Source organism: Oncorhynchus kisutch, linkage group LG6 (assembly GCF_002021735.2).
Source record: "Oncorhynchus kisutch isolate 150728-3 linkage group LG6, Okis_V2, whole genome shotgun sequence".
Taxonomy (NCBI): Eukaryota; Metazoa; Chordata; class Actinopteri; order Salmoniformes; family Salmonidae; genus Oncorhynchus; species Oncorhynchus kisutch.
This window is the reverse complement of record NC_034179.2, coordinates 14,110,505-14,125,299: the sequence shown is the minus strand read 5'-3', so window position 1 is coordinate 14,125,299 and position 14,795 is coordinate 14,110,505. Positions and strand designations below refer to the sequence as shown.

The 14,795-nt window shown below is 39.1% G+C and overlaps 1 protein-coding gene across 3 annotated transcripts in view; it reads left to right on the top strand.

Annotated features, from left to right (window-relative positions):
* The window catches only part of LOC109893632 (rab GTPase-activating protein 1-like), a 154,160-nt gene that overhangs the window by 11,035 nt on the left and 128,330 nt on the right, over positions 1–14,795 (top strand). For 2 of the 3 annotated variants that reach the window (XM_031826237.1, XM_031826238.1), the window contains 4 exons: positions 769–798; positions 2,343–2,637; positions 3,139–3,352; positions 9,260–9,434. In XM_031826237.1, coding sequence (XP_031682097.1) covers positions 769–798; positions 2,343–2,637; positions 3,139–3,352; positions 9,260–9,434 — 714 coding nt within the window. The remainder of the gene's footprint in view (positions 1–768; positions 799–2,342; positions 2,638–3,138; positions 3,353–9,259; positions 9,435–14,795) is intronic. The other variant, XM_031826239.1, reaches the window with a different exon arrangement.

Sequence of the window (14,795 nt, the reverse complement as noted above, 5' to 3'; positions counted from 1 at the left end):
CCCTGTCATTGCCAACAAAGGGTATATAACAAAGTATTGAGAAACTTTTGTTATTGACCAAATACTTATTTTCCACCATAATTTGCAAATAGATTCATTAAAAATCCTACAATGTGATTTTCTGGATTATTTTTCCTCATTTTGTCTGTCATAGTTGAAGTGTACCTATGATGAACATTACAGGCCTCTCTCATCTTTTTAAGGGGGAGAACTTGCACAATTGGTGGCTGACTAAATACTTTTTTGCTCGTGTGTGTGTATATGTGTATATATATTTATTTATTTATATATATATATATACATACACACACACACACACACACACTATATACACACACACGTAATATACAGACATAATAAGTCTATGTGTGCGTATATATATGTTTGTTAACATTTATGTTAGTTTCCCCTTAAATGTTTTTCTTTACTTGGTGCCTCTGGACAGACCCATCTTGTGATGATGTAGTGCTTTGAAGTCACCAGCAGGTGGTGCTAGTGGACTACTGAAATGACTATACCCAGCTATTCACGGGCAGGCTACTCAGTCTACTCAATTTCCTTTGGTTGAGGTAGAAGATATTTAGACCAGCCTAAGGAATGTTAAAATTTAAACTCACAAGTTTCAACTCCAACTGTACACATCATCACCATATTTATTAATCACCAGAATTTATTTGAAAAAAAAATTCCCTGTTAGTCACTTCTCCCCAAGCCCACTAGGTAGAGGTATGTAGCACATTGTGTCTAAATGTGTTGTTTGTTACGCAGGTGATTTCTGAGGAAGGGGTCAGCTTTAAGGTCAGTTTATCTCTCTCTCTCCCTCTCTGTGCTGTGATTCTGTGGTGACACTGTCTGTGCTCGGTGAGGTTCTAAGTGTTTTTGATTAGCTGTTGAATGATTTGATTGCCCTAGATTGTCTTGTGAGGAGGTAGCAGCTAGCTCAGTTGCTCTGGAGCAAGATCTTGTTCTAGCTATCAGTCCCGGGCTTTCGGGCCAGACCCCCAGTCACCCCTCCTGAGTTCCCCCTCTTGTAGCCTTGTCCGCCACTTTAGGGTGTGATGTGCTGTTAGGCTTCTGCTGTAGGCTGAGGACTATGCTTCGCAGTCTTAACTAGTTGGTGTTGCAGTTTTTGTGCCACTCTGTTACTGTAATGTCCTCTTTTGCTTAGCGTCTGTCAGCTCGATGATCTTGGCACCTGTAGATAGTGAGAATGTGCTTTCTCTTCTTCGATAGGCTACAATTTATAAACAGACATACCAGAAGTAGTATCTAGACACTCGTTAACCCACCTTTAGTGATCTAATGGATTCACAATACTAAATTAATTCACATACTAATCACTTGTTACTTCTTCCGTTTTGATAATTCCCTTGTCAATCACTTGGAGAGAATCTCAAGATCAGTATAACATGTTAAACCTAGTCATTCAGTATAACATGTTAAACCTAGCCATTCAGTATAACATGTTAAACCTAGCCATTCAGTATAACATGTTAAACCTAGCCATTCAGTATAACATGTTAAACCTAGCCATTCAGTATAACATGTTAAACCTAGCCATTCAGTATAACATGTTAAACCTAGCCATTCAGTATAACATGTTAAACCTAGCCATTCAGTATAACATGTTAAACCTAGCCATTCAGTATAACATGTTAAACCTAGCCATTCAGTATAACATGTTAAACCTAGCCATTCAGTATAACATGTTAAACCTAGCCATTCAGTATAATATGTTAAACCTAGCCATTCAGTATAACATGTTAAACCTAGCCATTCAGTATAACATGTTAAACCTAGCCATTCAGTATAACATGTTAAACCTAGCCATTCAGTATAATATGTTAAACCTAGCCATTCAGTATAACATGTTAAACCTAGCCATTCAGTATAACATGTTAAACCTAGCCATTCAGTATAATATGTTAAACCTAGCCATTCAGTATAATATGTTAAACCTAGCCATTCAGTATAACATGTTAAACCTAGCCATTCAGTATAACATGTTATACTGAATGGCTAGGTTTAACATGTTATACTGAATGGCTAGGTTTAACATGTTATACTGAATGGCTAGGTTTAACATGTTAAACCTAGCCATTCAGTATAACATGTTAAACCTAGCCATTCAGGTAATTGGGGAGGAAAAAGGTTACTGAGGTTAATTAACTGTTTCTTAGGTAGCTTGATGAATGATAATAACCTTGTATTTTGACCGTATTCCCCATCTGTGTGTCTGCCTCTGGGATTCTCTGTCTGTTTGTGTGCATCCATCCGCCTGACCGTGTGTGTGTGTGTGTGTGTGTGTGTGTGTGTGTGTGTGTGTGTGTGTGTGACAACAGATTGTGGGAAATGGCAGTGAGCAGCAGTTGAAGAAGGAGCTGGAGGATGTTCTGATGGACCCCTCTGTAGCTGACCAGATTCTGAGCGGTGGCGGTGGTGGCTGGGGAGACCAGGTGGGAGGGGGGGACCATGTGTCCCAGCCCACCACAGCAGTACCACCCCAGTCTGTGCCCCAACCGTGCCCTGACCCCCTTAGCGACCCCCTCAACACCCTGCCAAAAGTTGAGATGGTTCTGCCCGTCCAATCCGCACAAGGTGCACAGGAGAGCGAGCTAAATGAACGATCGTACCGCGGTGAGTCAGAGCAAGGATACCAAATCAACCCTTACACCGAGGGTAGGGAACGTTTTGGCTCAAGGGCCATATCGGGGTTTCGAAATTCAGCAGATTTCTATTTTTATGGATTTGTTTGTCAAAATCTATTTGTGGTCTAGAAAAAGTGCTCATATTGGAAAATATATAGATCCATGATCATTTGCACATGGTAATCTATCTATTTCTAGACATTCAAGAGTGGCCTGGAGTGGTTTTTTAACGCAAAATAATCATCTCCAGCTGGCTGGATTGAATGGGCCCCTCTACACCTTAGACACTTCTGTAGATATGAGAGGATTGGATAGATGTCAGAACCTCGGTAATAGCCTCATCTTGTCTTCTGATTGGCTGGGTGGAAATATCTATTCTGTATATCCAATGTCCTAGGGGTAGGGTCTACGGTTAGAGTTTGGATTCAGGGTTAATCTGATGTCTCTCCCTCTCACTAGACCCTCTCTGTGTGACCTTTGACTTCCACAGGGGATGAGTCATCATCGGAGTGCAGCCCCAGTACACCCATCCCAGACGAGGACAGTGTGGTCTTCAATAAGCTGACCTACCTGGGCTGTGCCTCAGTCAACGCCCCCCGCAGTGAGGTGGAAGCTCTCTGCATGATGACCGTCCTCAGAGGGCAGTGCCAGCTACCACTGGACGTCACCCTATCTGTGCCCGGCGTCTCAGAGGGCACTGTCAGGTCAGGACTGCTTGTCAAACAAACCAACACCGGAGAATATTGTGTGTGTGTGTGTGCACGTGTCTGCGCGCATGTGTGTCTGTGGTCCCATCCGGGTTGCCGGTGGTGCGTACTTGGCGTTACTCCTCTTTCTTCTCCTTCTCTCCTCTCCTTTTCTCCTTCTGTCTCTACTCCTGGCTCTCTCCTCTCTGCTCTCCTCTCCTTTTCTCCTTCTGTCTCTACTCCTGGCTCTCCCCTTCTCTCTGCTCTCTTCTCCTTTTTTCCTTCTGTCCCCACTCCTGGCTCTCTCCTTCTCTCTGCTCTGCTCTCCTTTTCTCCTTCTGTCTCCACTCCTGGCTCTCTCCTTCTCTCTGCTCTCTTCTCCTTTTCTCCTTCTGTCTCCACTCCTGGCTCTCTCCTTCTCTTTGCTCTCTTCTCCTTTTCTGCTTCTGTCTCTACTCCTGGCTCTCTCCTTCTCTCTGCTCTCTTCTCCTTCTGTCTCCACTCCTGGCTCTCTCCTTCTCTCTGCTCTCTTCTCCTTTTCTGCTTCTGTCTCTACTCCTGGCTCTCTCCTTCTCTCTGCTCTCTTCTCCTTCTGTCTCCACTCCTGGCTCTCTCCTTCTCTCTGCTCTCTTCTCCTTTTCTGCTTCTGTCTCTACTCCTGGCTCTCTCCTTCTCTCTGCTCTCTTCTCCTTCTGTCTCCACCCCTGGCTCTCTCCTTCTCTTTGCTCTCTTCTCCTTCTGTCTCCACTCCTGGCTCTCTCCTTCTCTCTGCTCTCTTCTCCTTCTGTCTCCACTCCTGGCTCTCTCCTTCTCTCTGCTCTCTTCTCCTTCTGTCTCCACTCCTGGCTCTCTCCTTCTCTCTGCTCTCTTCTCCTTCTGTCTCCACTCCTGGCTCTCTCCTTCTCTCTGCTCTCTTCTCCTTCTGTCTCCACTCCTGGCTCTCTCCTTCTCTCTGCTCTCTTCTCCTTCTGTCTCCACTCCTGGCTCTCTCCTTCTCTCTGCTCTCTTCTCCTTCTGTCTCCACTCCTGGCTCTCTCCTTCTCTCTGCTCTCTTCTCCTTCTGTCTCCACTCCTGGCTCTCTCCTTCTCTCTGCTCTCTTCTCCTTCTGTCTCCACTCCTGGCTCTCTCCTTTCCTCTGCTCCATTCTGTCCCTCATACATCCCTACCTCACTCCCGGGATTCTGCCTCTTCTCTGTCTTGTAAAGTAAGCCATACACTTGTTATAAAAATGATAGCTTATGCTTTTAAAGAGTTGCCTAACTAAATAAAGTTAATTCAGGCTGATTTGATGTTAGCTAGCTAAGTTAACGTTACCTGACACTCTTGTCCCTACTCCACCTTTCTCTTTCACTCAAGCACTGGTCACAGGCTTGCATCACTAGTTAACTACGCATGGTTGATATTACTAGGTTAACTAGCTTGTTCAGTGTTGCATATAATCAATGCGGTGCCTGTTAATTTATCATCGAATCACAGCCTACTTCGCCAAACGGGGGAGGATTTAACAAAAGCACATTCTCGAAAAAGTCACAATCGTTGCACGAATGTACCTAACCATAAACATCGATGCCTTTCTTAAAATCAATACATAGAAGTAAATATTTTTTAAACCTTCATATTTAGTTAAAATAAATTAATGTTAGCGGGTGATATTAACTAGGGAAATTGTGTCACTTCTCTTGCGTTCATTACAAGCAGAGTCAGGGTATATGCAACAGTTTGGGCAGCCTGGATCGTTGCAAACTATTTTGCCAGAATTATACATAATAATGACAACATTTAAAGGTTGTGCAATGTAGCAGCAATATTTAGACTTAGGGTTGCCACTTGTTCGATAAAATACAGAACGGTTCCATATTTCACTGAAAGAATAAACGTTTTGCTTTCGAAATGATAGTTTCTGGATTTTACCATATTAATGACCAAAGTCTCGTATTTCTGTGTTTATTATATTATAAGTATGATTTGATATTTGATAGAGCAGTCTGACTGAGAGGTGGTAGGCAGCAGCAGGCTCGTAAGCATTCATTCAAACTTTACTGCGTTTGCCAGCAGCTCTTAGCAATGCTTGACTCACAGCGCTGTTTATGACTTCAAGCCTATCAACTCCGGAGTTTAGGTTGGCAATACTAAAGTGCCTATAAGAACATCCAATAGTCATCCAATAACATCCAATAAGGTATATGAAATACAAATAGTATAGAGAGAAATAGTAGACACATCATAATTCCTATAATAACTACAACCTAAAACTTCTTAACTGGGAATATTTAAGAACTGGGAGTATTGAACCACCAGCTTTCATATGTTATCATGTTCCGAGCAAGTAATTTAAACATTAGCTTTTTTACATGGCACAATATTGCACTTTTACTTCTCCAAAACTGTGTTTTTGCATTATTTAAACCAAATTGAACATGTTTCATTATTTATTTGAGACTAAATAGATTTTTTGATGTATTATGTTAAGTTAAAATAAGTGTTCCTTGTTCATTCAGTATTGTTGTAATTGTCATTATTACAAATATATATATAAAAATCGTTATCTGCTTTTTTTTGGTCCTCCAATAATCGGTATCGGTGTTGAAAAATCATAATCGGTCGACCTCTAATCTGGATATAAACTGGATATAGGATGTATATGATCTGGATATAGGCTGGATATCATCTCTATATAGTTTCTATATAATCTGGATATAATCTCCTATATAGTTTCTATATAATCTGGATATAATCTCCTATATAGGCTGGATATAATCTCCTATATAGTTTCTATATAATCTGGATATAATCTCCTATATAGGCTGGATATAATCTCTATATAGTTTCTATATAATCTGGATATAATCTCCTATATAGGCTGGATATAATCTCTATATAGTTTCTATATAATCTGGATATAATCTCCTATATAGGCTGGATATAATCTCTATATAGTTTCTATATAATCTGGATATAATCTCCTATATAGGCTGGATATAATCTCTATATAGTTTTTATATAATCTGGATATAATCTCCTATATAGGCTGGATATAATCTCTATATAGTTTCTATATAATCTGGATATAATCTCCTATAGTTTATGTAATCTGTATGTAGTCTCTATATAGTCTGTATGTAGTCTCTAGGCTGTATATAATCTGTATGTATTCTATATAATATGTATGTAGTCTGTATCTAGTCTCTATATAGGCGGTATATAGTCTGTATGTAGTCTCTAGGCTCTATATAATCTGTATGTACTCTATATAATATGTATGTAGTCTGTATGTAGTCTCTATATAGGCGGTATATAGTCTGTATGTAGTCTCTATATAGGCTGTATATTATCTGTATATAGTCTCTATGTAGTCTGTATGTAGTCTCCTATATAATATGTATGTAGTCTCTATATAGGCTGTATATAATCTGCATGTAGTCTCTAGGCTGTATATAATATGTATGTAGTCTGTATATAGGCTGTATATAGTCTCTATATAGGCTGTATATAATCTGTATGTAGTGTGTATATAGGCTGTATATAGTCTCTATATAGGCTGTATATAATCTGTATGTAGTCTCTATATAGGCTGTATATAGTCTCTATATAGGCTGTATATAATCTGTATGTAGTCTCTATATAGGCTGTATATAATCTGTATGTAGTCTCTATATAGGCTGTATATAGTCTCTATATAGGCTGTATATCGTCTCTATATAGGCTGTGTATAGTCTCTATATAGGCTGTATATAGTCTCTATATAGGCTGTATATAGTCTCTATATAGGCTGTATATAATTTGTATGTAGTCTCTATATAGGCTGTATATAGTCTCTATATAGGCTGTATATAATCTGTATATAGTCTCTATATAGGCTGTATATAGTCTCTATATAGGCTGTATATAGTCTCTATATAGGCTGTATATAGGCTGTATATAGTCTCTATATAGGCTGTATATAGTCTCTATATAGGCTGTATATAGTCTCTATATAGGCTGTATATAGGCTGTATATAGTCTCTATATAGGCTGTATATAGTCTCTATATAGGCTGTATATAGTCTCTATATAGGCTGTATATAGTCTCTATATAGGCTGTATATAGTCTCTATATAGGCTGTATATAGTCTCTATATAGTCTCTATATAGGCTGTATATAGGCTGTATATAGGCTGTATATAGGCTGTATATAGTCTCTATATAGGCTGTATATAGTCTCTATATAGGCTGTATGTAATTTGTATGTAGTCTCTATATAGGCTGTATATAGTCTCTATATAGGCTGTATATAATCTGTATGTAGTCTCTATAGGCTGTATATAGTCTCTATATAGGCTGTATGTAGTCTCTATATAGGCTCTATATAATATGTGTATCGTCTGTATGTAGTCTCTATATAATCTGTATGTAGGCTTTATATAGGCTGTATATAATATGTATGTAGTCTATAGGCTGTATATAATCTGTATGTAGTCTCTATATAGACTGTATATAATCTGTATATAGTCTCTATATAGGCTGTATATAATCTGTATGTAGTCTCTATATAGACTGTATATAATCTGTATGTAGTCTCTATATAGACTGTATATAATCTGTATGTAGTCTCTATATAGACTGTATATAATCTGTATGTAGTCTCTATATAGACTGTATATAATCTGTATGTAGTCTCTATATAGACTGTATATAATCTGTATGTAGTCTCTATATAGACTGTATATAATCTGTATGTAGTCTCTATATAGACTGTATATAATCTGTATGTAGTCTCTATATAGACTGTATATAATCTGTATGTAGTCTCTATATAGACTGTATATAATCTGTATGTAGTCTCTATATAGACTGTATATAATCTGTATGTAGTCTCTATATAGACTGTATATAATCTGTATGTAGTCTCTATATAGACTGTATATAGGCTGTATATAGTCTCTATATAGGCTGTATATAATCTGTATGTAGTCTCTATATAGGCTGTATATAATCTGTATGTAGTCTCTATATAGGCTGTATATAGTCTCTATATAGGCTGTATATCGTCTCTATATAGGCTGTATATAGTCTCTATATAGGCTGTATATAGTCTCTATATAGGCTGTATATAGTCTCTATATAGGCTGTATATAATCTGTATATAGGCTGTATATAGTCTCTATATAGGCTGTATATAGTCTCTATATAGGCTGTATATAGTCTCTATATAGGCTGTATATAGTCTCTATATAGGCTGTATATAGTCTCTATATAGGCTGTATATAGGCTGTATATAGTCTCTATATAGGCTGTATATAGTCTCTATATAGGCTGTATATAGTCTCTATATAGGCTGTATATAATCTGTATGTAGTCTCTATAGGCTGTATATAGTCTCTATATAGGCTGTATGTAGTCTCTATATAGGCTCTATATAATATGTGTATCGTCTGTATGTAGTCTCTATATAATCTGTATGTAGGCTTTATATAGGCTGTATATAATATGTATGTAGTCTATAGGCTGTATATAATCTGTATGTAGTCTCTATATAGACTGTATATAATCTGTATCTAGTCTCTATATAGGCTGTATATAATCTGTATGTAGTCTATATAGGCTGTATATAATCTGTATGTAGTCTCTATATAGGCTGTATAATCTGTATGTAGTCTCTATATAGGCTCTATATAATCTGTATGTAGTCTCTATATAGGCTCTATATAGGCTGTATGTAGTCTGTATGTAGTCTCTATATAGGCTCTATATAGGCTGTATGTAGTCTCTATATAGGCTGTATATAGTCTCTATATAGGCTGTATGTAGTCTCTATATAGGCTGTATATAGGCTGTATGTAGTCTCTATATAGGCTGTATATAATCTGTGTATCATCTATATTTTACTTTTACCAATTAACTTTGAACTATAACAGCCATAACCTTACCTGCCTGTTTCTCTACAGGTTGCTGGACCCCCAGACAAGCACAGAGATAGCCAGTTACCCCATCTACAAGATCATGTTCTGTGTGCGTGGTCATGACGGCACGCCTGAGACTGACTGCTTTGCCTTCACAGAGAGCCACTACAACGCAGAGATCTTCCGTATACATGTCTTCCGCTGTGAGATCCAAGAGGCGGTGAGGACACACACACATGGATGAACACACACACACACACACACACACACACACACACACACAGATTCGGGGATGGTGACAGACTGCGACATCAACACTTGCACATAGCCTTTACAAAAGCCTAGTGGTAAGTAATTCACTTTCAGTGATTGAGTTGTTTAGCTCCATGTTGCCTTGGTCTTCCTTCGCCAAACTACACTTTCGTACACATTTAACTGCAGTATAAATCATGAACTGCAGGGGGAGCCAGAGTTCCTACCCTTTTTCACAGTACCAGATTCTTACCTCTGACAGCACTTTTCTCATGCTGCCCACACACAATGCCCAAACATTCATGTTGAGAGGACATATCTCTCCCTGTCAGCTGTTTACCCCTCTCTCTCCATCTATCTCTATCTACCTTTCTCTCTACCCCCTCTCTCTTTCTCTACCTCTCTCTCTCTCTTTCTCTCTACCCCTCCCCCTCTCTCTCTCTCTCTCTCTCTCTCTCTCTACCCCTCCCTCTTTCTCTACTTTTCTCTATCTCTCTCTCTACCCCTCCCTCTTTCTCTACTTTTCTCTATCTCTCTCTCTACCCCTCCCTCTTTCTCTACTTTTCTCTATCCCTCTCTCTACCCCTCCCTCTTTCTCTACTTTTCTCTATCCCTCTCTCTACCCCTCCCTCTTTCTCTACTTTTCTCTATCCCTCTCTCTACCCCCTCCCTCTTTCTCTACTTTTCTCTATCCCTCTCTCTACCCCTCCTTCTTTCTCTACTTTTCTCTATCCCTCTCTCTCTCTCTCTCTCTCTCTCTACCTCTCTCTACCTCTCTCTACCTCTCTCTACCTCTCTCTACCTCTCTCTACCCCTCTCTCTCTCTCTACCTCTCTCTCTACTTTTCTCTACCCCTCTCTACCCCCCTCTCTCTACCCCTCTCTACTTTTCTCTACCCCTCTCTACCCCCCTCTCTCTCTACCCCTCTCTACTTCTCTCTACCCCTATCTCCCTCTCTCTACCCCTCTCCCTCTATCTACCCTCTCTCTCTCTGCTTCTCTCTCTACTTCTCTCTACCCTCTCTCTCTCTACCCTCTCTCTCTCTACCCTCTCTCTCTCTACTTCTCTCTCTCTACTTCTCTTTCTACCCCTCTCTCTCTCTCGCTACCGCCCATCTATATACCTCTCAATTCAATTCAAAGGGCTTAGAATAGACAATAGACAATAAACAAAAGGGAAATAAACAAGGGAAACATTAGTAAACATTACACTCACAAAAGTTGTAAAATAATATAGACATTTCAATTGTTATATTATTGACTTTGTACAGTGTGCATATAGTTGAAGTATGAAAGGGAAGATAAATAAACAGATGAATATTGGTTGTATTTACAATGTTGTTTGTGTTCTACTGGTTGACCTTTTCTCATGGCAACGGGCCACAAATCTTGCTGCTGTGATGACACACTGCGGTATTTTGCCAAACAGATATAGGAGTTTATCAATGTTTATTTGTTTTCAAATTCTTTGTGGGTCTGTGTGATCTGTGGGAAATATGTGTCTCTAACGTGGTCATACATTTGGCAGGAGGTTAGGAAGTACAGCTCAGTTTCCACCTAATTTTTCTCGGGCAGTGTGCACATAGGCACATGTGCTCATATAAATATCTTGAAATTTTAATTGATGACGGCCTCTCTTTTAAATTGCATATTCAACAACTTACAAAAATATTGAAGCTGAAATTGGGATTTTATTTTAGGAATAAGGCCTGCTTTTCTTTTGAAGCCAGAAGGAGGCTAGTATCAGCTTCAGTTATGCCTTTACTAGACTATGGGGATATTTTATATATGAATTCTTCCGCTCAGTGTTTGAGATCAATTGACACCCTTTACTATGGCACTTTGAGATCTATTTTAAACTGTAAAACCCTTACGCACCACTGCACTTTGTATACCAGGGTTGGCTGCCTTCTCTAGTCACTCGTAGGCTCAGGCACTGGTATACTTTATTTACAAAGCCATTTTGGGTTTACTACCTTTTTATTTGGGCATTTTTATTGTTCAGAAATGTGGTGGGTACTCTCTTCGTTCGCTGGACTTTATCCTGCTAACTGTTTCAAATGTCCGAACTGAATTTGGTAAAAGGGCTTTTATGTACTCTGCGCCATCGTCTTGAAACGCCTTACAAAATACTTTTAGACTGGAAGAACTTGTCCCGATTGGTATTTTTAAATCACTGATGAATGATCTTGAGACTGATTCTCTGACCTGTCAATGTTTTTAAATCACTGATGAATGATCTTGAGACTGATTCCCCGACCTGTCAATGTTTTTAAATCACTGATGAATGATCTTGAGACTGATTCTCTGACCTGTCAATGTTTTTAAATCACTGATGAATGATCTTGAGACTGATTCCCCGACCTGTCAATGTTTTTAAATCACTGATGAATGATCTTGAGACTGATTCCCCGACCTGTCAATGTTTTTAAATCACTGATGAATGATCTTGAGACTGATTCCCCGACCTGTCAATGTTTTTAAATCACTGATGAATGATCTTGAGACTGATTCCCTGACCTGTCAATGTTTTTAAATCACTGATGAATGATCTTGAGACTGATTCCCCGACCTGTCAATGTTTTTAAATCCCTGATGAATGATCTTGAGACTGATTCCCCGACCTGTCAATGTTTTTAAATCACTGATGAATGATCTTGAGACTGATTCCCCGACCTGTCAATGTTTTTAAATCACTGATGAATGATCTTGAGACTGATTCCCCGACCTGTCAATGTTTTTAAATCACTGATGAATGATCTTGAGACTGATTCCCCGACCTGTCAATGTTTTTAAATCACTGATGAATGATCTTGAGACTGATTCCCCGACCTGTCAATGTTTTTAAATCACTGATGAATGATCTTGAGACTGATTCCCCGACCTGTCAATGTTTTTAAATCACTGATGAATGATCTTGAGACTGATTCTCTGACCTGTCAATGTTTTTAAATCACTGATGAATGATCTTGAGACTGATTCCCTGACCTGTCAATGTTTTTAAATCACAGATGAATGATCTTGAGACTGATTCTCCGACCTGTCAATGTTTTTAAATCACTGATGAATGATCTTGAGACTGATTCCCCGACCTGTCAATGTTTTTAAATCACTGATGAATGATCTTGAGACTGATTCCCTGACCTGTCAATGTTTTTAAATCACTGATGAATGATCTTGAGACTGATTCCCCGACCTGTCAATGTTTTTAAATCACTGATGAATGATCTTGAGACTGATTCCCCGACCTGTCAATGTTTTTAAATCACTGATGAATGATCTTGAGACTGATTCCCCGACCTGTCAATGTTTTCAAATCACTGATGAATGATCTTGAGACTGATTCCCCGACCTGTCAATGTTTTTAAATCACTGATGAATGATCTTGAGACTGATTCCCCGACCTGTCAATGTTTTTAAATCACTGATGAATGATCTTGAGACTGATTCCCCGACCTGTCAATGTTTTTAAATCACTGATGAATGATCTTGAGACTGATTCTCTGACCTGTCAATGTTTTTAAATCACTGATGAATGATCTTGAGACTGATTCCCTGACCTGTCAATGTTTTTAAATCACTGATGAATGATCTTGAGACTGATTCCCCGACCTGTCAATGTTTTTAAATCACTGATGAATGATCTTGAGACTGATTCCCCGACCTGTCAATGTTTTTAAATCACTGATGAATGATCTTGAGACTGATTCCCCGACCTGTCAATGTTTTTAATTTGTTGTTTTTGATTTTGTTATACTCTTGTGAATTCAATGGTTTTTACTAGATTACTTGTAGTATATCATGTTGTTCGTCTATAATTTTTGTCATGACTTGGTGCTGCCTATCTTGGCCAGGACGCTCTTGAAAAAGAGATTTTAAATCTCAATGAGCCCTTCCTGGTTAAATAAAGGTTAAATAAATAGGCAGACACGGCTCTCGAGAGAAGACAGGCTATGGCCTCTCTCTCAATAGCAAGGTTATGCTCACTGAGTCTGTACATAATCATGGATTTTCTTAATTTGGGGTCAGTCACAGTGGTCAGGTATTCTGCCACTGTGTACTCTCTGTTTTAGGGCCAGACATCTGCATTGCTTGCTGTTTGGGGTTTTAGGCTGGGTTTCTGTACAGCACTTTGTGACATCGGCTGATGTAAAAAGGGCTTTATAAATTCATTTGATTGAGATAGCGTTCCAATTTGTTTAGTTGTTTGGTTGATTCTTTCCAGTGTGTCAAATAGTTCTCTTTTTGCTTTCTCATAATTTGGTTGGATCTAAATGTGTTTCTGTCCTGGGTAGAGATGAGTATCGTTAACATTTTAACGGTATTACTACTCTTACCGATACTGCTTATCCATCCGGTACTTTAACAGTATTCTTTCGGTTATTTTTTACAAAAAAAAACAAAAACAAATTAAGAACAGAATTAACATTGCTTTATTTTCTGAAATATAAAATAAACAATTATTTACAGCAAAAGAAACGGTAATGTTTTGATCAAATCACTATTATAGACTAGGTTGTGATGATGGGGTTGGGAGCCAGGCCTTTATAGAGTTCAACCTCAAGGTCAACACGCTCGGTGAGGGACGAGGTGTCCTGTTGGATCGTCAACCTCAACTCCCTGTCCTCCTCTGAGAACAGCTCCTCCAAGGCACTCCTTGTTTTGTACAATGGAGGGATTGTCTCCTCCATTTCCTCTCCTTCAGACTCCTCCTGTTGCTGGTGCTCTCTGTCTGTCTGCTGCGGCTCCTCAACAGTTCCCTTCCTCAGCCTGTCCCAGGTGGCGTCACTCACCAGCCTCCCTTTAAATCTGGGGTCCATTGCTGTGTCCTCATGCAGGAAGGATTGAATGTCATCATCCTGATAGCACTCGGAGAGGTTCTCCCACACCTTCTCTTTGATGGTTGCCACTAACATTGTATCTTCATGCTTCACTGTGAAGTTCTCTTCCAGTTTGTGGAGGATGGGTTTGATCTGACCACAGGTGGCATTATTTTCACATGACACAGTGTGGATCTGTAGAGGATTCTCATGAGCTGGACAAACTCCTCAGCCTTATTTATTAAAAAAATAAAATAATAATTCCACCTTTTATTTAACCAGGTAAGCTAGTTGAGAACAAGTTCTCATTTACAACTGTGACCTACAACCGTACAGTCAATAACACAATAGAAAAAAAAGAGGTCTATATACAGTGTTTGCAAATGTCATGAGGAGGTAAGGCAATACATTTCCCATTGTAGCGAAGTCATTACTGGTGTGCAAAAGAGCAGAAAAGTAAATAAAAACAGTATGGGGATGAGGTAGGTAGATTGGGTGGACTATGTACAG